At 38.0% G+C, this 27,167-nt stretch overlaps 1 protein-coding gene across 1 annotated transcript; it reads left to right on the top strand.

Moving 5' to 3' along the window:
• Positions 1-1,432: 1,432 nt before the first annotated feature.
• LOC108776498 (prolyl 4-hydroxylase subunit alpha-1) lies at positions 1,433-27,167 on the top strand. Its single transcript, XM_018543123.1, has 9 exons — positions 1,433-1,617; positions 22,559-22,881; positions 23,520-23,687; positions 23,813-23,985; positions 24,248-24,514; positions 24,651-24,875; positions 24,955-25,020; positions 25,097-25,262; positions 25,338-27,167. The coding sequence occupies exons 1-9, from the start codon at positions 1,433-1,435 to the stop codon at positions 25,430-25,432; spliced, it is 1,668 nt and encodes a 555-aa protein (XP_018398625.1). The 3' UTR covers positions 25,433-27,167.

The raw sequence follows: 27,167 nt of genomic DNA, 5'->3' as shown, positions 1-27,167 counted from the left end.
CATGGAAGGGGATGGTAGATGGAAAAGGTGAGAGAGGAGTTTACGTGCCATCGCTGCGGCGTGACGGAATAAATCGTCGATCCGACAGGTGTAAGTTGTACGATCAGCGCAAACTCCCGGTCCTCTGTTAGCCGCAACTTTTCGCAACACAAACACGCGCACGCTGATCCGTATGTTCATGGTGACACATCATCATCCCAGTTCACAGCTTTCGACAGCGAAGCTACGAGAGTTCTACTTTTCGTGGGAAAATTTTGGCGCTCGCCAAAGTATGCGTCTCCAGGCTTTCGTGTTGCTCTTTTATTAGGGAACAATAGGATGCTACGAGGATAGGATCGAGTCAATGTGTGCTTGTGAACCGCAACTCGGGCCTGCGGTATATACGAAGTTGAGATGAAACTTTAGCGAGATGAGCAGCTACATTGAAGCGTAAATTATTATTTGAATGATGCATGAATAATAGTTGGGTTAATCTCTTTATAATTTTTGATGAGATGTGAAAATAAAAACGGCGACGCAAGAAATAGGTAGAATGTAAACATGATTAAAAATACATAAGTATATGTATGAAAAAATTATTATTTTCTTAAAATATATATATGTTTAGTTCATTATAAACTTATCTAGTCCGTCATATACTGGATCTATTTATGTTAATTTTTATGTATCAGTCAAAGCCAATTTTAGCAAAAAAAATAACAAATACCTCCTCTTGAAGTTAGCATTCCATTTTCAGAACTTCGATGTAACTTATAGATAGAGTAAAACTCTTCTTAAATGAAATTCTAAAGTTCCTGATATGTTTCGAAAAGAATTTTGGCGATATTTTGTTTCGCGTAAAAGTTTTTATTTGTTAATAAATCTTTCTCAATGTTTTTTTTAAAATAGTTTTGAATAACATTTGAGAATTCTACCAAAAAAAATTTCAATTATCTCTGATTAAAATAAAATAGATATCTCATCTTAGTTTATTGTTATAGAATTATTTTCAAAAATTTTTTGAAGCTCTGAAAATTTAAATCGAAACTTAAAAATGAAGTATTGATGTTACAAACGCATCAAATACTTTTACGCAATATGTTTTTATAAAAAGCACATTGGAAAATAACATCAAAATAGAAATTTGTCTCATTAAAAACATATTCCGGAAATGCGTAATTATTAGTGCACATTGTGAATATTTGCATATTTGTACAAATTTTCATATTTTGTATGTATGTTTGCACAAATATCTGCATAAAAAATGCAATGTCTAAATTCGTCACAGAATTTGCTTGCAAATGACGTAACTTTATGAACAAAATATGTATTTATAAAGATATATATGAGTACTTATTATTATTTGTGTGAATATAAACAATAGAAAATGTGAATGTAATGTATAAAATACTACATTTATAAATCTCTTTTTAATTAACAGTATCGGGCGGAGATGAGGAAGGCGACTCTGTTAGCTGTCGTAACGATTTTACTATCGACGACGGCACGCGATGCCGTGGCAGAACTTTACACCGCCCTGGCGGATATGGAGGAGCTGCTCGAAACGGAAGCCGTACTGATCGACACGCTAAACGGATACATCACGGCACAAGAACAGCGATTGGCGACTCTGAGAAGGTAAAGAGTACCGACGTAACGAGATTTTTTGCGAGCGATTCCCTTCAATTCCAATTAATTAGGGTATCGTAACGTATCCCGGCGCGTCGAAAGATCCTGCGGCTAGATAGACGCTTTTGTCGATCTCGGGGTTTCCTTAACGTTGCTACAAAACGTGTACCCGTATTTTCAGAGCCCCGAGAGGTTTTCAATATATTTCCGTGTCTTGCGTAACCCGCGCCAGAAGTCGTTTCCCGTTTTTGCTGTAGATACGGGAGATTGCAGCCCTTTGTGCCGTTACTATTGGTACGGATACCCCGTTGTGCGATGCTGCCGTCGATTTTTTTTTTTTTTATTTATTCTCCCTTTTTAACATTTCACCAGGCGTGTATATATTCGTTCGGTCTACCGATATTTGATCAGCCATATGTAACGAATCATTCTGCAGAAATAATTTTTGTTCGTGCTCTCTATCGACTCCTGTTAAATCTCTCTTTTTTTTCGTTCATATGCATAACAGCAAATAATCGAATTTAGAGCTCTTTTAGATATTCTGAATATCATTTGACTTTATTATATTATGACATATCATGCGAAAATTGTTATCGATCAGCACGATCCCAGTGTTAATTAAACGCTGGTCGAATAAAAAAAATAATATATGATATTAAAGTTGTACGGCGACGAAGTCGAACATGAAAAGTAGATCACCGAGGCACTTATCGGCGCGACGATTTCCTCGTTCCATTTCCCTCAGAAGACCGTTAAAACGAAAGGTGATTAAGGAAAGAGGGCTATTTCATGGGAAGACTTTCGCGAATGGCTCCCGCCCCAACCGATTGTCCTTTTCTTTTTCTTTATCTTCCCGAAGGTGCGATTTGGCATGCTGCCTGATTCGATACCGATGCCTTCGACCACCTTTCTCGGATAAGAAAAGAAATAGGGTGAAAAGAAATCAGAAAAGAGTGAATACATTAAGATCGGATCCCGATTCGACTAAAATCGACTCTCATGCTGGAGAGATAATCGTAAAACTGAATCCCAAAGTGATCAAGCTCATTTACGGAACGTAATTTCGTGCCGGAGCAAGGACTGAAATTATCTCTTTATCATTGGTTACGATAAAAAAAAAAAACAAGCTTCGTAAAATTTACTTTATAACTAGTTAAAAAAATAATTCACATTAAAGAGTTGGGGGGGGGGGCTATAATAATTTAGAAAATATTAATACAAGTACGTCAGTTAAAAATTGTTATATTATTTCGAAAAATTTTATTTTCCTTTAAAAAGAACTAAATTAATGAACACTATAGAGAGATTTACAGAAGTCTACATTAATTTTTGATCTGATCAAATTGATCTATATAATATATTTAATTAATTAATTTTACCTATAATTTAGCTCTCATGAATTCCTTTTTATTTCTTCTTTTTTAATAGGAAGAGTAAGTTTCCAAACAATACGTTCTTCTGTTTTTCGACTGCAGAACAGTGCGCTTATTCTGCAAACCGCGACGCTATTAATCCAACCAGAGGATAGTTTAGGCATTTCTGTCTGGCGCAACGGGAGCGGTGAAACGAGTAATACACGCGGGACAACGGAAAACTTTTCAGCAACATTTATGTAGGACGATTCCGCGCGGAATTTAACACACCGTCGACGACTCGCTCTCGAGAAAATCCTGTCACGGACACGCGACACGATGAGGAGCGTGCGCCCGTCGTGTCGCGAACGGGAGTTTTCCTCATCCCCGCGCTCTCAATTTCCATGGCCATTCAAAAATCCGCTATCGAATCGCAATCGGATCGCGCAGCAATCACGCAGCAAAATTCTGCGTTCGCACTCGCGCCCGCGGCTTGCTTCCGCGCAAATTCGTTAATTCCGAATCGATCGGAAACGGACGGAGATCCTTTTTTAACGTTCATAAATTGTCTGATGATATTAGCGTATCGTTGATGCGCTAAATTAAATACACATCGACGGAAAAAATGGTTCATTTGAATTTGAATTTTAAATTATTTGATTAGACTAATTTAATTATCTTTATTTCTTTCATTCATTAAAGAATGTACATTGAGGGAAAAGTATTTGATATTTGTGGCTATAATTGCATGATAAAATAATTACAGTTAGGAGCTCCATTTTTATGATATTATTGTCATAATGATAGTAACGATAATCATGTATGTTCTCTCAAACATGGAAAAATTAATGTACTTTACTCTTGTACGCGAGCCAGCACAGTCACACTGTGGGTCGAATTTTTTGACATAAAAAAAAAAATCGAGAATAGAGCAAAAAATTAGCAAAAAATAGCAAAAAAAATGTGTTATTGGTCGTGTTTGATTGTACTGAAGTGGCTGCTTAATAGACGTCTATCAGGGCGCTGCGTTCGCTTCGAGGGTAGTAAATATAACCATTTTCTTAAATTCATTTACTATTTACGTGATAATAATAACTACAAAATATATTACGAAAAGTTAAAAATTTTCAAGCAGCGTGAAATATATTATTAATAGCACTATTCACTATATTTGCGGTAAAAAATTGTATAAAATAATATATAAATTGTTTCAAAAATTATACTATAAATTATAGTTAAATTATTACAATGGTAACCATTTTTTCTCTCAGTGTACATATTTAAGTCAAATATATATTTGATTTATAAGAATTGATAAATTCTTCATCAAAAAAAGTAAAGAGGAAATTAATTCAGTCAAATAGACGATTTTTTTCACAATGCATATATCATCGAGAATATTCCGATCACTTATCAAGATTTGCGAAAGTAATTTTTGCAGACGACAAACAGAAATTCAGTCATCAATCATATGTATAATAATTCAGAGCTAATCCCTCGTAACTTTTACTACACTTTATTCTGTTCGAAATATAACATTTGTGGATATACACACAGCAAAATCGCGAATCAGATACTCGAGTGATTCGGTCCAATGATGCGCGACGAACGGCGATAAGTTTTCGTCTCGAGTCTCGCCTCAGAATCAGACCATTATCTGCCGAATAATTACTCATGCGAGCAAAGTTTGCAATCTACCGGGATTCTCTGAGCTAGCGATAAATCAACCATCGTAGCCGTCCATCACAGTCGAACTATCAAATACGAGAGCGAGGGGAAAATCATTTTCGAAGAATATACCATATATCGCCGATTTTGAACAGATTTCCCTTCTGCCTGCCTGCGCACCTGGCTCTTCCTCTTTTTCTCACCGGCGTTCCGTTTCTCGTTTTGCATGGATGTTCAAAGTTCAACGATTGCAATCCAGTCACGGGATGGCCATTTCATACGAGTAGAATTCGAAGGTGCGCAGACGTATAACATGCGAACACCGCGAAAGCGGATATATAATCGACACGTACGCGAACTGATGGAGATAACATATGATTCTGTGCTCTCGTTTATGCACTGCTTACTGTGCACGTGTCACTCATTTTTTCTACCGGTGAATCCACGAGAAAAGTATCTCCGAATATTTTTTTATAATCTGAAAAGCATGTAGGACTAACTTAATCGATATTTAAATTTAAATTATATTATTTGAAGATATTTATCATATATAGAGCGATTTTAGAAATTTCTTTATCCATCTTTATATCTTTTTGGAGAACTACCGATAAAAAGAATTGCCTATTCTGTATTCCTTAATTAAATAAAGAAGAGTGAATTTCAGTCTTCTTTCCTAAGTCTATATTTATAGTCGATTCTCTTATATTTAGAACCGTCTTCAATACAGTCTTAAAATATTATAATATAAACGAATTCCAGAGCCGTCCTAGCATCTTAAGACGTTACTTATAATGATCTTAAAATAAGGACAAACTATAAATACCAGCTCTAATCTTCTAAACGTTAGACTTAATAATAACGTTTGATGATTCAAAATTTTACAAGAGAGGGTATCCGTAAGGGTAGATTCCTGAGATTATTTTGAGCTATGCAGAGAATTGCAAAACACTAGTCAAATCCATCTTGACATATAAAGAGTTAATTTAATTGATTATTTTATATAATACATGCTATTCAATTGTGTACCAATTTTCAATTAAATATTTTTGTAAAGCATTATTAGGTGAAGAAGTATTTTTAAGTAGAAAAAGATTTTCGTTATAACGAAAGGAAATCTTATTATATACTTGGCACATTTTTTTTTATATATCTTTGTGTTGTAAACATTTGAATATTTTTATGTGTAATTCGAAAAGTATCGGCTAGACTAAGCGCGGATGTAATTTTACCGAAGGGAAAAGCACGCGTGAATGCGATACGCGTCTGGAAAGATTTATCGTTTTATTTAACGCAAATCCGATAGAAGCGATAGGATCGCGCGAGAGGACAATTGCAAGTTAATTATCGTGCGTCCGCACAGTTTCGATAGCAGATTTCAATCGGTGATCAGTTAACATTCGATTCGGAATCGATTTTCGCAATTCTTTGCCCTTTTTTTGTCCAATATAACACTGCATGTGGATGCGTATACCTAGTCGTCCAACACTACATTTCGCTTATTCAACCCTTGCAGTCGTCACGAAATGACAGTGCCTATCTATCGAAGTAATCGCGCGAGTTCCGTAAGTCGTTCGCGGATATTAAAAGCGTCTTATCTCGTTCACGTAACGGGCGCTGCTCCGTGCAAGGATAGTATTTTCGGACGCGCTTACCGACTTTGCGATTACGAGCACGCAAATTGGTGCACTGGCCAACGCGAAACTCGCCGGCCGACGTCAAGGATATATCCGCCTCGATTCGTCAATCCGGGAAATATCGTGTGTCACGAATAAAACCGAGATTCGTTCCATCGCACGCGCCAATAATTCATTTGCACGTCAGAAGGGAGAGTCAAAGAGGAGGCGAACGTACAACCAGCGGTGGTAGCTTAACGGAGGGAAATGGTCTCGGCAGTTACGTGGGTAAGCTGAATTTTCAAGCTAGGGATTCGTGGGGACAAACGAGCCGGGCCGAGACGCAACCACCGGAAGCGCCATTACTGGTATTAATAATCGCGATTACGCGATGGTACGGGTGGCCGTTCGAGCGCTCCCTCGGGAGGACGAGAGCGTCGTTGTAATTGGCTCCGATAAGATAACAAAGTTCTATCACAAGCGCGTCCGCGCCCTGTAACTATTTGCTTCTAATTAAACGTCCCGCCTGGCGATCGATTTGTTTTTATCGTCGATTCGAGAGGATCGCGCAGACGGACGTAGAAACGAGTCTTTGTCGAGGATCCTCATTTACTCTCGTTACCTTTTATTAATTGCCATCGGTACTCTGCGACGTTTCTTTTTTCTTCTTTCATTGTTTCCTTTTTTTTTTTTACCGTCCCAAAGGTACGGTCGATCGCGATGAAACGGATCTTATTCCGTATAGACGTTTGCGAACGAACGTAAAATAGACACATATTTTTATATGCAGCGCGGTATAAAATATAAATTATAAATAATCAACATAACATGTTTTTTGTTAACCTTTAAAAGTGGTTAATTATTTTATAATTTCTTTTTAATTTTCCTTAGTCTGTTATAATTTATTATTTTATTGATTTTTTTTACCTCAAAATATGACATTTTCAGAGTGCCACTATATAGTTTTCCTATAAAAGCTAACTTTTTAATGATATAATGTTAAAACACGCATATGAATTAATAACTTTATTATAACTGGTTTTATGTGTCGTTATTATGCAAACTTTATTTTCATTGCTAGAACAATAATTTTACGCGTTGATGCAAAACATTAATTTGATGGTAAAATTATTTAATTAAAATATATTTATATATCTTCTTCTAATTCTTTATTCTTTTTTATTTTTCCATGAAACTATAACTCAGAAATTCAAGTGAAATTAGATATTGAGATATAGAATATTCGATGCTCTGAAAAGTGGAGGAGCTGAACAATTCTTCACGTTAGAAGGGATGAAAATACGCCATTATTTCTTATAAATTATTCGAACGACGACGTAATTTAAAAATTAAAAAACAACTGTTACCTTGATTTTTTTTCAAACTACGAATGATTGCTTCGTAAAATATGCAACCGATATTTGTTAGAGAAATTACTCGTGGATGAAAATATCAAAATTACTTCCTGGAATTCGGTTTAACTAACCGAAAAATATGAAAAAGGGGACTTGTACGTAAACTTGCATATTCACGTTATTATGTATGTTATATTTAATTTTCCGGTAATTAGAGGAAACACGATTGGAATTATCGATGGAATTCCGATAATATTTCTCCTTTTCGCTGCGCACGAGAAATCGATCGTACGGTATGCGCTGTGTGAAATTCGACCCCCAGGATAGCTGCAATATTTTCCACGATAAGACTGAATATTCAACAAGCTTAAGATTTTTTTAATAAAAACTTTATTCATTTCCGATAAAATCCCGATTAAACTAACAGTAAAGCTCACACCTCAATATAATATGTATATGGATCGCATTCTAATATCATCAAATTCCATTTATAAGGAGGTAACTCCAGTCTTTTCATATAAGAATTTCATCAAACATCAAACATTCAAATAATCATTCAATCAATCAATCAAACATTGAAAATGAGTTACATAAGAATGTAGGTGTTATTACATATAGACATTCCTGAAGTTTTTCAGATTTTTTGACCATATAGGTTTTTTCAAATAATTTTGCAAAATAGTCACGTGATTCCCCTTTATTTTTTTAAGCTAGAAAACCTTAAGTTCGCCTCCTTCATGTAGAATAATTTTGTATTGTATGTTTCCTCTTCGAGTACATTTTACCGATTTCTTCATATTCCGTATTCCCCTTGCATCGAATTGGATTAACGTAATTGCTCAAATTACTAACGTAATCGGATATACTAACGTATTGCTTTGCATCAAGAACGAAACTTGGTATTTTGCAATATTCCTTAGACGGAAACCACCACTATCCTACTTCAATTAGCGTCAACATACAGATATTCTGTGAGACGATACAGCAGCAGATCGGATCGCGCGGGAGACAAGTCGCGGCATAGAATTACGTATCGAATATTCGTGGATGCAGCGGCATCGAAGCTGCACGTAGCATACGTGTCTGCGTGTACACGCGTGCTCTGCCTTTAGGCACTAGACAATATCCGGGTCGCGTATCAACCATGTATCTATCGCCGTTGTATATCCTGATACATCATCCCTTCTCCGAAGGATAACATCGTGTTAATACGAGAAAATTAACACGCGACATTTTAGATTCCGATCATTAGCACAATGGAACGACGTAGGTAGGAGTACGGGGTACATTGGATCTCCAAAAGAAGTGAAGAATGACATATAGGTTTTTTTTACGAAATTTATTTTATTCTTGATAAATAAAATTACGTAAAATATATGTGTGTATATATATATATATATATGTGTGTGTGTGTGTGTGTGTACAAATTATAAGACAATAAATTTTTTAATAAGAGATAGAAGAGATATCTTTCATTTAGAAATATATTGTCTTATAATCGCGCGCGCCTGCGCGACAATGTTGAGAATCTAAAGAAAATCTTAAATATTGTACAATAAGTTGATTATGGAATTCTTGCTCTGTACATATATATGTTTATGAAATTATGCCCATATTGTTTAAACACTAGATAAAACGAAAAGTATCTCAAGGAACTTAATCAATCATTAATACACAATATATTCGAGGTATAATTCATATTTTTCTTAATCATTTGTTAGCAAATATTCAATCGTACAATAAAAAGTAAAGAGATTTACGTATATTTTCATATCATGAACGCTCGTGATATACATCTTAATATATAAACAAACATTCAATGTACATACACATTTTATACATTAGACAATCATATTATCACACAAATGAGAACTAGACTCAATTACACATATAAATTCAATATGGATCTCGTTTTACGGCGATCGATGCGATCGAAGGAAGTGCTGACAGTACCAGCGAAATGTAATAGTTTTGAGATTCGTGAAACGGACAGCCGTATCCCAAAATAATCGAAAAATTCTTAAATTTGCATCATGCTTCATCATATTGGCTGTTGTGGAGGATGCATTAATGGATACCAAACCGGTACTTGAATATATTGCACGAAGTACAAGGGCGGTGCTCTGGGGAAAAATTCTCTTGCATACGGATTCAAAGGCGATATTTGGATTTTCGAAACCTGATTCAGATGCGTCTGCAATTCTTTTCGGTCCATCCCATACAAATCAGCCATTTCTAGATATTTTTTCCAAAGATCTTTACAGCAACCTATAGTAAGCAGAGCAACTGGGTCGCCTACGACTGCTACGAAACATTTCGCTCTAGTCAACGCAGTATTTAATAAGCGTGGATCCGTTAAAAAGCCGTAGTCCCTGATTTTCACCTCGGCGGACGATCTATAACAATCGATAGTATGTACAAGCGTTCTAAAGTAAAACGTGTTAGTGTCATTTGTAACGAAGTCGATACCTGTCAGATATCCTTGTTCGGACTGTGCTGATAAAAACTGCAGTGAATTGTTTGCCTTGGACGTTTAACACCCTCTCGACAGACACGTCGAAAAGTAAACGCTTGCGCAATTCGATTCGCAATCGTTGTACTTGTTCAGGATAATACGACAAGACTCCAATAGAGCCGTCGTCATATGGGCCCCATTGTTGCGTCGGCCATGCTCTCCTCAATTCCAGTACACGATTTGCTAGTTCTTCTGCTTCTGTGGCATGGTGATATCCCGTGGAACATATGGCCTAACAATCGGAAATCAATCTGAATGTTCTTTTTATTCTAAAGTCCAATTAAAAAGTTTGATGCAAAAAAAAACAATAAATTTTACTGTCAAATCTTTTACAAAAAAAATTATTTGATTCAAAAAATTTACTATCTAAGAACATATTTTTTTATTTCCACATGGCTTATATACACGATAGCTATAAATGTATACAATAAATCGACAAAATAATTTGAAGGTCCACAGAAAATACGCAGGGTTTTTTTCGACAGATTGCATCAAGCCTTTTAAATTAGTCTCAATGTTTCGAAGTAATCTATATATACCTGTTCTTCCGTGCCGTTGACAGCATAAAATATCAATGGTTTGAAAACGGGATGCTTCAATAGTTTCATGTTAGCAGGTTTAACCATCCCGTCATAAAACGTCTCGGATGTGTATTTGATTATATCCGCGTGTGCGCGATAGTTCTGACACAAATGTATCCGACATGGATGTTCCGACGGATAGTATGCGTACATTCTCTCCAGAAGGCTAATGCCCAATCCTCGCTCGTTCGCCAGTATACTGTAGATTTCTGGTGCGAGTTGCATTTGATCACCTGCCAGGAGCAGGCGAGTTTCTCGGTTCGCCAAAGTTAGAGCTATCAGTGCCTCGCATTCCATAGCCTGAGCCGCTTCGTCAATGACTATATGAGTTGGCGATAATTTAAGGCTCATCAGACAGCTAGATGTTGCCAATGTTGTTACTATTAGACCACAATCTTGAAGATCTGCCTCAACTGGATCGCGAAACCGACCGTGTTCATCCATTAAGCAGTATTTCTGCACCGTCGGATGTACCTAAGTCGCGAAAATAACCAATCGCCAATGAAAGATATAGTTCTTCTTCCTATTTAAGAAACGAAATTAGATAATGTTGCTCACCTACCGTGTTCAAAGAACGTAGTTTGTAATATATCCTAACAGGCTTAAGTCTGGGATGTTTATCCTTATTGTACCAGATATGGAAGTACTCTTTAATGTAAAGATCGGCGGCGCTATTGCTATGCGTACACAGAAGTATTCGGTTGTTCGTATTTTGTACTAGCATGCGCAGCATGTGCGCTATGGTGAATGTTTTTCCCGTGCCGAATGGTCCCAATAAAAGGACTGGTGGTGAAGTCTTAATTGACAATGTTATTACAGTGACTGCTTGCTTCTGTTCATGATTGAGCGGCGAGTCCAGGAGTAGATTAGAGAGGATACTTAGATTACCAGAATCAACCTGCAGAAAGTCATAAACAATCTCTTTGTCAGTCTTGTGCTGTTCGTCCATTAGAAACACCAGATTCATATCCGCGAGGCTATCCACTGCCAAGCGCCATTCACAGAAGTTCAAACGATTCAACACAAATTGTATTTCGACCTGGAGTTCGTTGTGCTCTTTCAAATCCCAACAAGTTACACATTCTTTGCTTAGTCTCACATGTACAGAGTGCGAACTTTTATCTTCGATGTGAGCTTCAAAAACGTTAAACTTTGTCTCCTTGTTCCACAACCTAAGTAGAACACTATTACAGCTGCGCTGTAGGAGTCTGCCGCTCTGCGTATCCTCCAAGATGTCCCGACTGAGTGGGATCTGTGGTGACAACAGATTTCACGCGTTGGATATAAGTGATCAAAAGAGAAGTGACGTATCATTATTTGATTTTGGGAGTGAACGTAATTAAACGAGAACAGTACATTCGGTTGGACGCACTAATGCACACTAGTGCATATTAAAGCCGTTTAATATATTGTACACTGATTTAATCCATGTATAAGCAAAATACAAATATTTCGATTATAAAATACAGATTTATTTAACAGCATAATAAATTCATGATTTAATCCGGTTTTATATTTGCATCAAACACACATTTTTATGTTAATTTATGTATGACAGTTTCAATCTGACCAGTGGCACTGAGTGCATCCAATCGAATTCAGTATAAGTGAATTTAGCAGAAAAAATATACGCGACTAAGTATGTAATATAAAAGTGTATAATGCATGCGTTCCCAAGAAAATAGCGACAAACCGTACAATGAACAAGTAGATATCACGAACGATCGTGTGCCAGCGCGGTGAACAAGGAGTAAAAAGCAGCAAGAGAGTCTCCTAAAAGCCAGAAAGAATCGCACCTGAGCGAAGAGCTCACCCGGCGGCGTGTATTTAACGATGGTCGAGGAATCGCTGTTGAACAGTACATAATGCGCCATGAGACGTAACCATGAGAGCTGATTGTATCTCGAGATCTGCTCGTGTCGTGCGATCTCCTCGAGGGTGATCAACTCGTGCATGCGACCCCGATAGTTCTTTGGCGTCAGCCGATTGTCTGATAACGTATTCTGAGTGAGAACGAAGTTCTGTCTGTCTGGGTATGGATAGATCCGCGATAGTTTGGTCTCCCTTGGATTGGCGTGCGGCATGAAAGGTGAATAGAATTTATAGGGGTCCTTCCATCTCAACGGTATTTGTGACTGTTGATAATTCGTTGCCTTCTGTATCCGTTCGTAGTCTTTGATAAGCAAGTAGTCCGCACAAATCCTTTGGAGGTACACTGGCCCATTCAGGAAGCCAAAAACTAGGTCCTGTCGATACGTACTGTGTTTTTTTGTAGTGAAACCAACAGTCACCAGATATTGTTTCTCATCTTCTTGAGAATCACCCAGATAGGGGCCATGCCACCACTCCTGGTTATTCATCACTCCGATTTTTACATTGTCCTTCTGTCGTACTGACTTCAAGAAGAAATTGGCTCGATGATCGTCGGATATCAAGGCCACATTCTGTAACTCTTGACTGCCTTTAGAACCAAGAGTTGGTAAGGGTAAAACAGGTGAAACGGAATAGTTTAAGTAATCATATTAATGTGTCGCTTGCTGAGGTGTTACAAGTATAATTTCTCTACTACTACGCATTGTTTTATATGTGTTATCTAAGCAATTGAAAACAAATCGATGATCATAAATAGAAGTGTTAATCGTATCGTAACTGACAGAAAGTGTATTAATCTGGAAGAGATTATGATAGGAAAGGTCGTTTAAAGATTCTACATTTAGTACATAAGATTGCCACAAAATTGAAATTAGGAAAAAATCAGACAATTTAAATTCCCAAAAAGTTTGATATGCATACATCACACCTACAGTTTTGAAATATCAACTTAACATTAAATGCTAGTAGTGTCAACAGCATTAATAGTAATTTATATTGCTAAGTTAAATTACTCTCAACAAAATGTACGACAATTTCTAAATCAAAACGAAACTACAACAAATTTCAAAACATTGAAAGCATCAGGGAAAAATCATGAAATTTTACTTGAAAATTTTAGGGAAATTCTGGAGTTTTAGAGAGAGAGAGAGAGAGAGAGAGAGAGAGAAAGAGAGAAAGGATGAAGAATTTGTGGCAACCTTGTTACATTATAAACGTCAACTTGAAACGACTTTTTTGTCTCGTTTGTTAAATCTGTCTTTCGCCGGCAAAACAACGTGGCGTTTGGATGCGAAGTTCATCGAAAACACTAATGATTTATGGACAGGACATGCCGGTGTTGATACTGTCAGATCTTATATACAACTCTCTACTTGTCTGCAGTATAACGAGAAAGCCGCTTGTCTCACCTACCTTTCATAAAGATTGAAAAAGTCCATTCGTAGTTGCCTTTCTTACCAACGAGCCTGCAGTTAGCACTGCCATACAAATAAATATTCACGTTGGACAGCGGTTCGCAAGTGAGGATCGTGTCTGGGTCGTTGGACCTGAACCAGCCGTTTCGTATCCGTTCGGGAAAGTTTGTGAAATATGGCAAGTTGTTTTGGCTGTCGTTCGTCTGTTGTTCCGCGGCCGCCATGATGGGCGCTCGTGGTCGTCGACTCGCTCAGGAACTCGTGTCACAGAACCGTCAAGCCGTCGTCGTGAGACATCACGTGGACTTTCCTCTCTCTCTCTCTTTTGTGCGCGCGCAATCGACAAGCGTTTAGAATTTTTGCATCACACAGACAATCACCGGCCAGACAAAACACAGACGTGTCATCAATATTCTCGTCATCACAGTCGACTGCTCGACGCACTTCGACGAAATGTTTCTGACTGACGGCGCCGTCGGCGCCGCCGACATCGCGCGGCATCGCGCCGAGCCGCCGAGTCGAGCCGCGCCGGTCAATACGCATGCGCGACTCGCGTGGACTTATTACCGTCCTTATCAATTGTGAGTAACGAAGAGATCTTCGTTACCTCGAAATCTCAGCGCGATCGGTGCAACAGAAATTTCCAATCCCGCATCATGGCGATACGATTGATAAAAATTCAAATAAAAAAAAAAAGCTACTAATTTTGTACTTTTTAAGTTTATTTGATGTGTTACTAAATATTATAAACTAGAAATCGCGAGGGTTCTGGGTATCATCGTGCAACGCGTTACTTTGCCCTACGTTAAAAAAAAACAATTTCGGGAAGTCACTCTCGGGCATCTGAAAGAATAATCGCCTCACGCGTTAAAATTGAAGTTCATGAATAATTTCCCGGAACGTCGCGTCGCAACTGACGCTGAAGGTGCCTTTTTTTTCTCTCTTTCTTTTCTTTTTATTGCTGCAGAAAGTTGCATCTGCAGAGAGAAAGAAACTCCGCGTAACAGTAATTTTCATGCAAATCCTTCACGCCGCGGACCGAGTGACTAAATGACGATCGCCATTATCCTCTCGCGGGAGTTTCTCCGAGAGGGGTTGAAATACTGAAAAAGAGGGTAGCGAGACGCGTTGCATCGCGTCGAGCGGGCGAATGGGGCTGAAAGCCTTCCCGGCTGAGTCTGGCGACCACTTTACGCCAATGGAATGGTGGATTTAGCAGACCGGGACCATGAGAGCGCGGACGACAGATGAATAAAGAAGAACGCATCGAGCTTTAATTATTAAGGCGATTTAACGGAGTGCCGTGAATGACAAGACTGTAAAATACGAATGGAGACAACAGTAGTCGGGGAAACTCTATACAAAATAAGATTAATAATTACAAGCGTATATCGCGAGAGACAGACAGAGCTAAAGTAATTACAAATTTAGCTGGCTACAGATCTGAAGATAATTTTGACAGACAATTAAATTCAATCAAGTAGAGAAATCATTTTCGATTGAATATTAAATATTTGAAATATTTAAGCGCTAAGATCCGCTTTGATCGAAAATAGGAGGTTCTCTTGCTTAATTAGATTCATTCTCATTGGTCCAATTTCGTATTACAATTGTCCGGACTATTAAAATAATTACATAGTCATAGAACATTCAACCTGGTTATTAAACTGTCAAAACTTTTTGTAATATTACTCACTATGCTTGAGTTTCCTACATAATTATCTAGATGGTACGGCAAAATTATTTTCAATCTGTATTTAAACTTTTAAATATACTCCAGCAAACTCGTTTTTATGACGCGATTTAAATAAATAAATAATTGAGATACATATATTTTTTATATACACGCGATATTTATAATGTAAATATTGTTATATTTCGAGTATTTTTATTCTCATATTTTTATTGTTATATATATATTTATATACAAAGTATAGTTTGCGATGTTTTTTTTACAAGTGTTTTCGTTTTAACGACTCGTAGTTTTGTCAGTCGCGTACAAAACACGAGCCCTGAAACATGCCGCGGCGAGATCCGCCTGCACTGTTTCGCATATCGCGTTTTACCGTGTGCACGCACCGTGCTATTCCATTTGCGTGGATGACACGAATGGAGAAAAACACACCCGGAAGTGTCATGGAGGTTGACCGGAGGCGCCGGCAAATACCGCATAAAGCGCGCCTGATGTTCATGAAAAATGAGAAAGAGGAGATTAAAGCCTGCAGAACCGAGAGAGATCCTACTCGCCGAATACGTACGCGGGCGTAGCCTTTCGTCACAAATTTAAACTCGGAATTCGTACTTTAACAGTTCTTTTACGACGGATGCACTCAGTCTTTCACGTGGAAACATGCAAACATCACACGGAAAGAACGATTTTGCTAAAGCATAAAGCGATTTGCTAAAAATTCGAATACAGATCTGAAAATAATTTTACCGAAATTATTAGTATTGTTAAAATAATTCTGCGCGAAATCTAAACTGCATGGGGAAAAAACAGATTAGGTGGTTCAACGAAGAAACGATGTCTTTAAATAATTATTATGTTAATTCAGCTAATTTTTTGCTGCAATGAAAATGGCTAATGTAACAAATTTTCTTCGACAATTAATAGCAAAAGTATACATCATTTTAGCTATCATGATTTGTAAAAAATTTCGATCTGTATATTGGACTGATTTTCATAGAAAGTTATCTTTGCTCTTAATAAATTTATTGTACTATTACAACAAATATGATAACTATAATCGCTAATTTTATTCAGCTCGTGATATTCTTCGCAATATAGAATATTAGAATATATTATCAGATTTAGATTGACTCTTATTCGCCATTCTCAACGTATTAATTATTGTTTATAAAAAGAGTCCTTTATTTCTTCAATTATTTGTTTTCAAAACCGCAGGTTGTAATAACGCGGATAATACATTGCAATTCTGTTCATTAAAGTAAAAATTTACAGTTTCTAGATTAATTGCGTTTCAAGACCGAAAATCCATCGGCGCGCAAATATTTAGGAGGGGGGATATTTCAGATTATTAGAGTTGCGTTGCAAGACCGAAAAATCTTTCGGCGCGCAACAATTAAGAAGAGGGGACATTTAAAAAATCAGATTATTTGGGGGGACTATATATAATTAGAACGTTATTTCTCACTTTGGATAAATATTGCGAAGAATATTACTACGTCGACCCGCCATCAGAGGTCTATCGATATTCGCAAATTCTCGCAAGTGCTGAGACACGCGTATATCTCTTTATATAGAATCTCGATTTAATAACTTACACCGGCGTCTAAGGTAGGCTTCCACTACAATACCTTACTGATGAGTCCAGTAGTGGAAGCCGGGACGAAACGCCAAACATTACGTGATATTCTTCGCAATATAGAATATTAGAATATATTATCAGATTTAGATTGACTCTTATTCGCCATTCTCAACGTATTAATTATTGTTTATTCAGCTCCACAACTTTGCTGTTTTAACATAGACAATTGGCTGTATACTTACATTACAGCTGTAGGTTTGCTGAATCAGTGAAATTTTTAATTGTTCTAACAAATCTTTTTTTCTTTTGTAATTACTAGAATATCAAAATTTTTTTGCAGTATTGCTCATTATGTTAAAAAATTTCTTACATAATTATTTAAATATTTCCGCAAAATTATTTTCAGATCTACGCATCTAGCTAAATATTTTAGACACTTTAGCAAAATTGTTTTTTCGTTTGAAAGTCTGGAAGTCTGGCAGCAAATTCCGGAAGCGGAGAGAATTTTTTGTTTCTTCCTTCATTCGTGCTCTCACTTAGCGACTCCCTTTGTCTTAAAGTCCTGAATTTCCACCCGCTCGTGAACTCGGAGAAATTAGCGTGCAGGATGTTCTAGGAAACCTCGACACGTATAATAGTTCCGCTAAAATAATCTCTCGTTACAAGATCAAAGAAGAGAAGGTTTGCGGAGTCTCTATAACCGCCTATAATATCACGGCGCCTCCGAACAGCGGGATACGGGTGTGACGTCAGTCGCGTTGAAAGGAGAAGAGAGGGATGAGGGCGAAAACCACGACAGAGACGGAAAACTGGGACCGATCATCCTTTTCGAGGTGCAGACCGGCATGCTAGTCTCGTGCGCGCGTATCGTTAATTAAAATCTGTCGTCGACGACGCGCGGCCGCTGCGAGAATGCGCTGACACGACAGCTCGGGAGGAACGGGGTGAAAAATCGCGCTAACGAGACGGCTTTCGTTATTGGCTTGGCGCTGCGATACAAAGAACTGTATCGTTATATCGAAAGAGAAAGAGAAACGGAGGAAAAGAGAGAGAGAGAGAGGGAGAGGAAAAGAGGGACCGCGTCTGTCTTTCGCACGATGCACCGTTTTTAATAAAGCCGTATCGAAACGTGTCATTTAGCCGTAAGCATTCTCCCTGTAACGGATACCTTTCCCGGATCGTAACGTTACGCCCGTATCACCCTAGCAATTGGAGATGCGTCTGCGTTCGCGACTCTTAACCAATCAAAAAGAAGCTGCTGGCCAGCAGGTCTCGTCTGATTGGTCAAAAGATGGAATCGCGAACGCAGACGCAATATCCAATCGCTAGGGTGATACGGGCATTAAGGAGTGGATTGTGCGACGTACGTTTGAGATAAATCGCTCGGATAATCCATCCACTTCCGGGGGGACTAATCCTATAATTGAGCGTAATGATCATTCACAGATCACATTTGACACATGGAAAACATGTACCTTCCTTTTCCTTGACAAGTATATCATATATCGCGCATTTTTTGCATTTCCATGTGATTAAATAATTAAGGCTGAGTTATTTCACCTTTCGATAAACTTCAGTTCATCTCTTATTTATCCAGTAGATAAATTATCATGTAGTTTATCTAAAGATTGAACAAACCGGTACTAAATGAAAGGATCATTTATGTTACCTTGATAGTTTGTCGAAGCGTAGTGAATATGCAATAAGAGTAAAAATATTGTGTAATACACTGTTAAATTCATAAATGTCAAATTATACTCAATTTGAGTTTTATTTTTATAATCTTATTATCTATATGGGTCGCGCCATCTACCCAATGTCATTAATTTGACTGAAACAGTGGAGTTAAACTTGTCTCAAGAAAAAATATTAAATTTGGCATTCATAGTTCGTTCTTACTTCAAGACTGTCTTGAATAATGTCTTAAGATACCGATACAGCTCTAGTTTATTATTTATTTAATGCATACGAACGACGTTTATTTTTAAAAAATCACGGAAATGAATTAATTGATTTTGATACAGATGGAAGTTAAAAATAACAAAATTTTTATTGAGTTATTCAACTCAATGAATTGGGTTACCATTGCTCCTTTGAGAGATCTAACAATGCAAACAGTAATCTATAAGAAATTGACCATTCATGATCGATTATTCTCTCCACATTCATTGTGGTCGATTTCTCACGATTTTCAACTTATCACCTCTTTCTCTTCTTTTAATTCCATTGTAGACGGTCCTTTAAAAATGTCACCAAGTCTCTTTCGTTTCAATTACTGCCGGCTCGAGAGGGAATGGGGTGTTAATGAAAAGTTATTGCGATTCTCGAGAGCGAACGTGCACTTTGGACAATATGTACCGATACGTTCCGTATACACGTACCTATACTCATTAATTATACTTATCGTACCGATTTACCGCGGTTCGCTTAAGCTATCATAAATAATGCGTGCATGCACGTACACACACTTCCTCCCTAAGAGATGAGGCGGATTAAGATCCATTACGCGGCGACGAGACGCAACGTATTTGATTATTGACGGCCCGGATTTATTCGGACCATACCGATTGGTACTCGACGCAAAACGCACACGGCATCCGCTCGCGATTCGTGGCAGCTGTGAATGTCAGGTTTGAGGTGTACGTCGCGGCGCGGCGATGAGATAAAGGGAGAAAGAGAGAGAGAGAGAGAGAGAGAAGCGTTCAAAGTCACGCGCATCTGCCGCGTTTATTCCCGTAATTTATATGACTCCTATCGTTCATATACCTCCGCTAACGATCGACCTGTCGTGGACCACGCCGATCCACGTGGCATTCTTCGTTTCGTTTTTCGCTGTAATAACTACGATGTGATTTCTCGTCGTTAAAATATGATGAAGGAGAAATTTTGTAGACGGAGTGAGAATCGAGATAGAATTCACACCAAGAAAAAATGTCGAATATTCACAAGCAAAAATACCAATGTGACGAACAATTTTACTATGTTGACAAAATATATATTTCTTGAAATATGTATTATTAATTGTAAAAAAATAAAATTTGTCAGGGATAAAATTTTATATAGTACGTATTTTTCATAATCTCTAACAAAATTCTTTTTAGATTCAGCTAAATGATCAGATATGACAAAAGAAGTAGGTACTTTTCGCGAAGAAGATCTACGATTACGAGTCAAATACCTCGACGAAGCCATGCGTTATTCCCAATGGTTTTCACTTGGAAAATTCATTTTCACTCGGAAAAGATGGTTTTATTGAAGCATCTAAAAATTCAGATACATATCTGAAAGTAATTTTATTAAATCGTTAAAATAATTACCTATAAAACGTTTAAACTGGTTACTATAATGGCAACTTTTTGCAGCATTGTTCACCATACTTGAGTTTCTGGACGTAATTATTTTCATGATCCAACAAAATTATTTTCAGATCTATAATTAAATATTTAAATCAACCTTCAATCTAGTTATGTTTTTCTTGCACTCGCTATAATTTACAGCAACGTTTGCAGAGAGAATTGTTACAAAAAAATGCAGAAAATATAATATATATTTTTCTCGATTTGATATATTTCTGTGAAGGAAAAGAAAATCATTAGTTTCCCCGACTCGTGAAAGGATTGACTTATGTCTTCTCTCGCGGAGATACTGCTCTTGTCATGACTTCTTCCTCAAGAGCGAAGATGCTAGAAGTGCCTCGATCAGACAAAGACCATCGTTGAGTTTTTAGCGCGAAAAAGTCTTCCGCGTCTCGGCTATACATTAAACGCGAGAACGAATCGACAGGAACGTCTATTCCGGAGATTCGCGACGCAAGATAAGTCGTCTCTTTCTCCTCCTCTCGAGAGGACGTCCCGCCGCGTCGTCGAGCGACATCGTCGAGGACAATGGTGTCGCCAGGTGTCGGAAACGTCTTCGTCGTTCGCCGTGGGGTTGATATCGCGATAGAATCACACCCCGATTGCAATTGGAAACGACGGAACGGTATGATGTTCCACCTCACTCCCTTTTCGCGGTGATAAGAAAAGTTATCGTCGCCTCTCTCTTTTTCTCCCCCTCTTTCTTATTCTTCTCTCGTTTGCGCCGACTTCAAATTATTCGATGGTTATGCGGATACCGTGTGCCATATTAATTGGAAAATGGAATTCTTTCCAAACGGAAAACGAAACGATAATGTTTTTTATCTAACCGATTCTGCGATAAATCTTAAGCTTCTGATGTCTAAATTGATTTTATCGTCTCATCTTCGCTGCGTTCTCATTTTGGTTCTGTCCGCAATCGATTACGTATAAGAACGATTATCTCATCTATGATTTTTAAGAGTTAATTTGAGATTAAATTTTTTGCGTCGAATCAGCAAAACTGTTAAAATGCATATCAAAGGCCTCTACATACAAAGCTCAATGGCCATAGAAAATCAGACGGAACAAAGCACGTTGATTTTGAAAAAACTGATTACTATAGCGCGAATTAATTAAAGTTGTCAAAGAGCGTTGCGAAAGCATCTCTAATTTCTGTTCGTGGATTTAATTCTCTGTTTGAAGACCAATTCAACTGAAATTTACGCGTCATGACGCTAATATTACACTAATATTACCACTGTGCAAAAAGGGACCGGCTAGATAATCTATGGAAGGAAGCTTTCAAACACTGTTTAATATAATAAATTCTACTATGTCATTAGATCTCACGCAAACAGTTCAACTAAATCTAGATTTCATTCCCGCATAAACAGTAGCAGGACGAAATATCGATGCTCTTTGATCCCGGCTGTTATTCAATAACGCTTTTGTTAACATTAATAATTTGTTAGAGATTTTGCAAGTCCATCTCCGCAATCGAACGTTCGTTATTCAAATATATTTATGAATTAAAATCATAATTATGTTCTTTTATAAAAAAGATTATTAAAATTAAGAATCTTTCTTTGAGAAATTTTAAACTTAAATGAAAGTAAATTACTTTTGTGTTTCTTATATTTAGGTAATGTAAAAATGTACAACATAATAAGAAATTGAAAAAAAAAAATAATATCATATCATATTTACTATATTATGTAAAATATAGGAATGTATTCAATTTGTGGGAAAATTTACACACATATGAATCTTTTACGTATTTAAAGATAGACCAGAGGGTTTGCGGGTTATCGCCGTGTTTTTATCCATTGCTAATGTTTTTACGTGTTTTATTACGCTTCTGTCCTTTGGTGAATTGTTTTCTAAATTGAATTTAAATGAAACGAATAGCTAAAGGGTTAATTAAGTTTTTTCTCGCGACTTTAACCGGCTAATGGAAAACGTTTCCTTTCAGGAACGTGGAGGGTTACGCGAGAGAGCACGAAGAGGCGTCCAGGAACATTCAGCAGTATCTATCGAATCCTATAAATGCTTATCTGCTGGTGAAACGGCTGACCACCGACTGGAAAAAGGTCGAGGAGCTGATAACCGAGGATGTCGGCAAATCCTTCGTCGCGAACATCACGAATTCCAGGAGCGATCTAAAATTTCCAACCGACGAAGACCTGAATGGGGCCGCAGTCGCTTTGATGAGGCTGCAAGACACGTACAAACTTGAAACCGCACAAGTTGCGAGGGGTGTCTTGAATGGAGTGCAATACAGCACCGGATTGACCGGTACGAATGACATCTTTCCTTGTGTAAACTGTATGACTCAATTTATGTTACGGATATCTCGAAATCCATACACGTCAAACGATCCTTTCAATTGAAAGTAAATATCAATCTTTGTCTGAAGAAATTATTTAATATAGCCCGGAAACGTGCCCGACTTCTCTTTCCCGGGAAACTTAATTAAAATTTCTATACGAACGTTCACGAAACTGTTGCAAAAGATCGTATTTTCCTTAACATGACGTCAAATTTGACTAGGAGAGCGAGTTCATTGCAGCACAAAGAACTGGTATAAGAATAAATTATATCACATATGCCGCTCGTTTTTTGATGGTATGAAAAAAAGTGTATAATAGGCGAGAGTCGGAGTATTTTACGGTGTAAAGCGCGCTTTGCGGTTCGTAAAAAGAAAATTAATTAACGAACTCACTTTTCTCACTATCAGTATATGCCACGCCTGCGCTTCTGTGCTCTTTACTATGCGAATAGAAAGAAATTCAATGAAACAATCCAGATTGCCTCGCAAAAAAAGACGATTCAACGGAACTTCAACTGCATATATGCGTTTTTGCGCCTATAATATATTTTTTCTTTCCGTTTTATTTTTTACTTTTGTCACGTGCGATAATTTTATGTTTCAGCAAGCGATTGCTTCGAACTGGGTCGACAATCTTATCACAATCGCGACTACTATCACACGGTTTTGTGGATGCAGGAGGCTATGGACCGCTTGCAAGAGGAGCAAAATGCCACCACCACTTCCAAACCTGACATCCTGGAATACTTGGCGTTTTCGACGTACATGCAAGGTTCTGACAGTAAATTATATATATATGTCGTATACATCGCGAAGGGCGCAGGAAATTTCTAAGAGTCTACTCCTTTGGCAGCACGTTTCAAATATATATGTTATTCCGTTTTTATCGCCAACCAGGTAATGTCGCCCGTGCTTTGAGTATGACGAACGAGCTGCTCGAATTGGTGCCGACACACGAGAGAGCGTTAGGAAACCGCGCGTATTATCAAAAGGAGATCCAAAGCAAGGCGAGTCAGTCAAAAAAGAAGCGAGGCGAGGATGGAAAGGATGATACAGCGATACCTGAGCAGGTAAACCACGCTTGGGATCAGCCGTTTCATTAAGGGGAAATATAATGAAAGTAACGGAAGTGGACATTTTTTAAACAAATAATTATTTGATTTACTATAGTAAACTAATTTATCATTTATCTATTTAACTTGCGATTAGTGCGAAAGATAGCGTTAAATAACGAAGAACTTTTGGTCGACTATTATTTTCGACGATGTGAAATCTCGGAGAGCAATCTCAGTTTTCCGCAAGCGTCCATAAAGTTCGTTATCGCACTTGCAGAACTTCACTGTCGCCGAGGAAAGGGTGAAAACATGGGAGGAAATGACAGAGAGGGAGAGGTACGAGATGCTTTGTCGCGGCGAAGTATCTATTCCGCCGGAGGTGGGGAAGAATCTTAAGTGCCGTTACGTCGACCGTGGAATTCCTTTTCTGAAAATCGCGCCGTTCAAGGAGGAGGAGGCATATCTGGATCCGAGGATAGTTGTTTATCACAACGTGATCTACGACGAGGAAATCGAGACGATCAAGCGAATGGCTCAGCCTAGGGTAAATAATTACATTTAGTGGAAATTATCACTCGCTGAGACGAACGTCTCCTCTGAGACGCCGCTGTACATCGCGTGTTTCCGCGCGCCGCGAAATTGCAGGAATTCCTGAAGATAATGGCAATTACGTGTTGCAGTTTAAGCGCGCCACAGTACAGAATTACAAGACTGGTGCCTTAGAGATAGCGAATTACAGAATCAGTAAGAGCGCGTGGCTCCAGGAGCACGAGCATAAGCACGTAGCGGCGGTGAGTAAACGTGTGGAGCACATGACAAGTATGTCTGTGGAGACAGCAGAGGAACTGCAAGTTGTTAATTATGGCATCGGTGGTCACTACGAGCCACATTTCGATTTTGCAAGGGTAAATTGACTATAAGAAGCAACCAGAGCGTGCTATTCTGCAGTTATTTGCCATCAGATTAAATTAACTCTTTTTACAGAAAGAAGAGACGAATGCGTTCAAGAGCCTCGGGACTGGTAACAGAATTGCAACGGTTCTGTATTACGTAAGTTTCAATACTGTGCACTACGATTTGTCGCACGTTGACAGCTCTCGGGATTACATTGTCTCATTGTCTACAGATGAGCGATGTCGAGCAAGGAGGCGGTACCGTATTCACCGCTATAAACATATCACTTTGGCCGAGGAAGGGTAGTGCGGCGTTTTGGCATAATCTAAAGCCTAATGGTGAGGGAGATTTTAAAACTAGACACGCGGCTTGCCCGGTACTTACAGGATCGAAATGGGGTACGTTCTTTTTTTATTTCATAGATATTATATTACACACAATATATTATAATTTACAATTTATTTTTTTTTCAGTGGCAAACAAATGGCTGCATGAAAGAGGTCAGGAGTTCCACAGACCATGCACGTTGGAGAATCAGGCGACAGACGAAGTGGACGTTAGGCACTGAAGAGAATGTTCCTTGACAGTGACAGAAGAATAGATGAGGCACGATAAATAAAATAGAAGAAGTATTAAGAAATACTTCGAAATTCCTTTGAATAAAGAGACATTTTATTCTCGAAACGGTGACTTCGTAAGGAAGCGCACGGTACGAATTGTCGTTTAAGAACAAGTGAGAACGTTTCGGTCCGCGTGCAAAAAGCGACAGTGCAATTTAACATACGTAGGCAAACTGCGAGAACGTTATTCGCGTTTGTATGAAAGAACGTCACCAGCGCACACAATTCGCGTAACTTAACATTTATACCGCAGACCTGTATGATGATCTTTCTTGTTCATACACTGTGGAACATAATCCCTCGCATTACGACAGCGATTAATGTTTCTTCGAGATACTCGGCTGCAGGTGAAAACCAGTAAGAAGCAACAGAGACTATCCGAGCGAGATTAATCGGCCGCATTGTTTCCCGTGCGCTTCTTCCCTTTGAAACGGAATTCCCGTGAAGTAGAGATTGTTGCCACGCGAATCGCGGCAATTGCGATGTAACAAAGTTACTCTTTACGGAATGGATCTGCATACGTTCTGTTTGTAGTCCGATCGTGCACCGTTGTCTGCAGTTCGTCACCTTGCAGTTTACGGTGAATGTAACGTACAGTAGTTGTTTGGAGTTAAATACGTGAGCCGAAATGAACGGCGAGTATAAAGCGGAAAAATAAAAGAACAGACCTCAGTAACTCTTTCGCTCGAACGAAATAAATGAAAGAGGAGAAGACGAAAAAAAGAAATAAAAATCACGTAGTTGCACCGATTCGTTGCATGTGGAGTTTTCGCCGTTTAAACGGACTTTCCGTGATGAAACCGAGATTCATTCCGCCGTTCGCTCTCAAACTCGTAACGTTAATTATTTCTACGAAAAAATACACTAATAAAGATATTACACTACGCATCATAGCCAAAGCAATAATACATTGCGCATGTTCTGGCCAGTCTCCCCTTATCATAATATACATATATAATACGATGTAGAATACCGAAGTAATCATTAGCCCGTAGATTGATTGTAATTCGAGCGTGATCGTTAACGCGACAAAGTCGTATTTCAACTCCGACATTATCGTGTAATAACGAGGTACTTCCGCCAAGATGCTCCAAGACCGAGAATCTTCTTTCGCGACGGATCGTATTCGTCGACTGTAAATAGCGGATGGCACATTGATCTTGTATCATTCGAACCTTTTGATCAGGCTGTATACGAATCTTTTGTATAAAGGTGAACGGAACGCTTTTAACGGCGATGTAACATATATAAAAATAAATCTTGCACGACGTCGTATTTAAAATCATCCTATTGTAGCGGTGCTTAAATTACAGTTAATTTTATTTTAAACGATAGAAAAAGATTCGTATTATTATACGAAAATTTGAGAACCATTGCTCTATGAAATTCGTAAACAGTCGTAAATGGTTTTCTGAATCGATTATTGATATTTAGTATCAGCCAGCATCAACTTGAATATACGAAATATTGCTCCTAATCCAGATCCCAATGATGAACCTGCACGAAGACTGATATATCGATCGATCAACACAATTACCGCGTATATTATTTTAAAATTATGCCGTATCTCGATTAAAAAGTTATTTGATTCGCTGAAAGTTCCACGGTAGCTCTATTAACTGTTAGGATCACATTTACTGTACTCATCTCTAGAATCATATGACGCTTCAGAATTCATATTAA

This window comes from Cyphomyrmex costatus, unplaced genomic scaffold (genome assembly GCF_001594065.2).
Source record: "Cyphomyrmex costatus isolate MS0001 unplaced genomic scaffold, Ccosl1.0 scaffold36, whole genome shotgun sequence".
In the NCBI taxonomy this organism is placed as follows: Eukaryota; Metazoa; Arthropoda; class Insecta; order Hymenoptera; family Formicidae; genus Cyphomyrmex; species Cyphomyrmex costatus.
The sequence above is the reverse complement of the archived record's forward strand: the minus strand, read 5'-3'. Positions and strand labels throughout refer to the sequence as shown.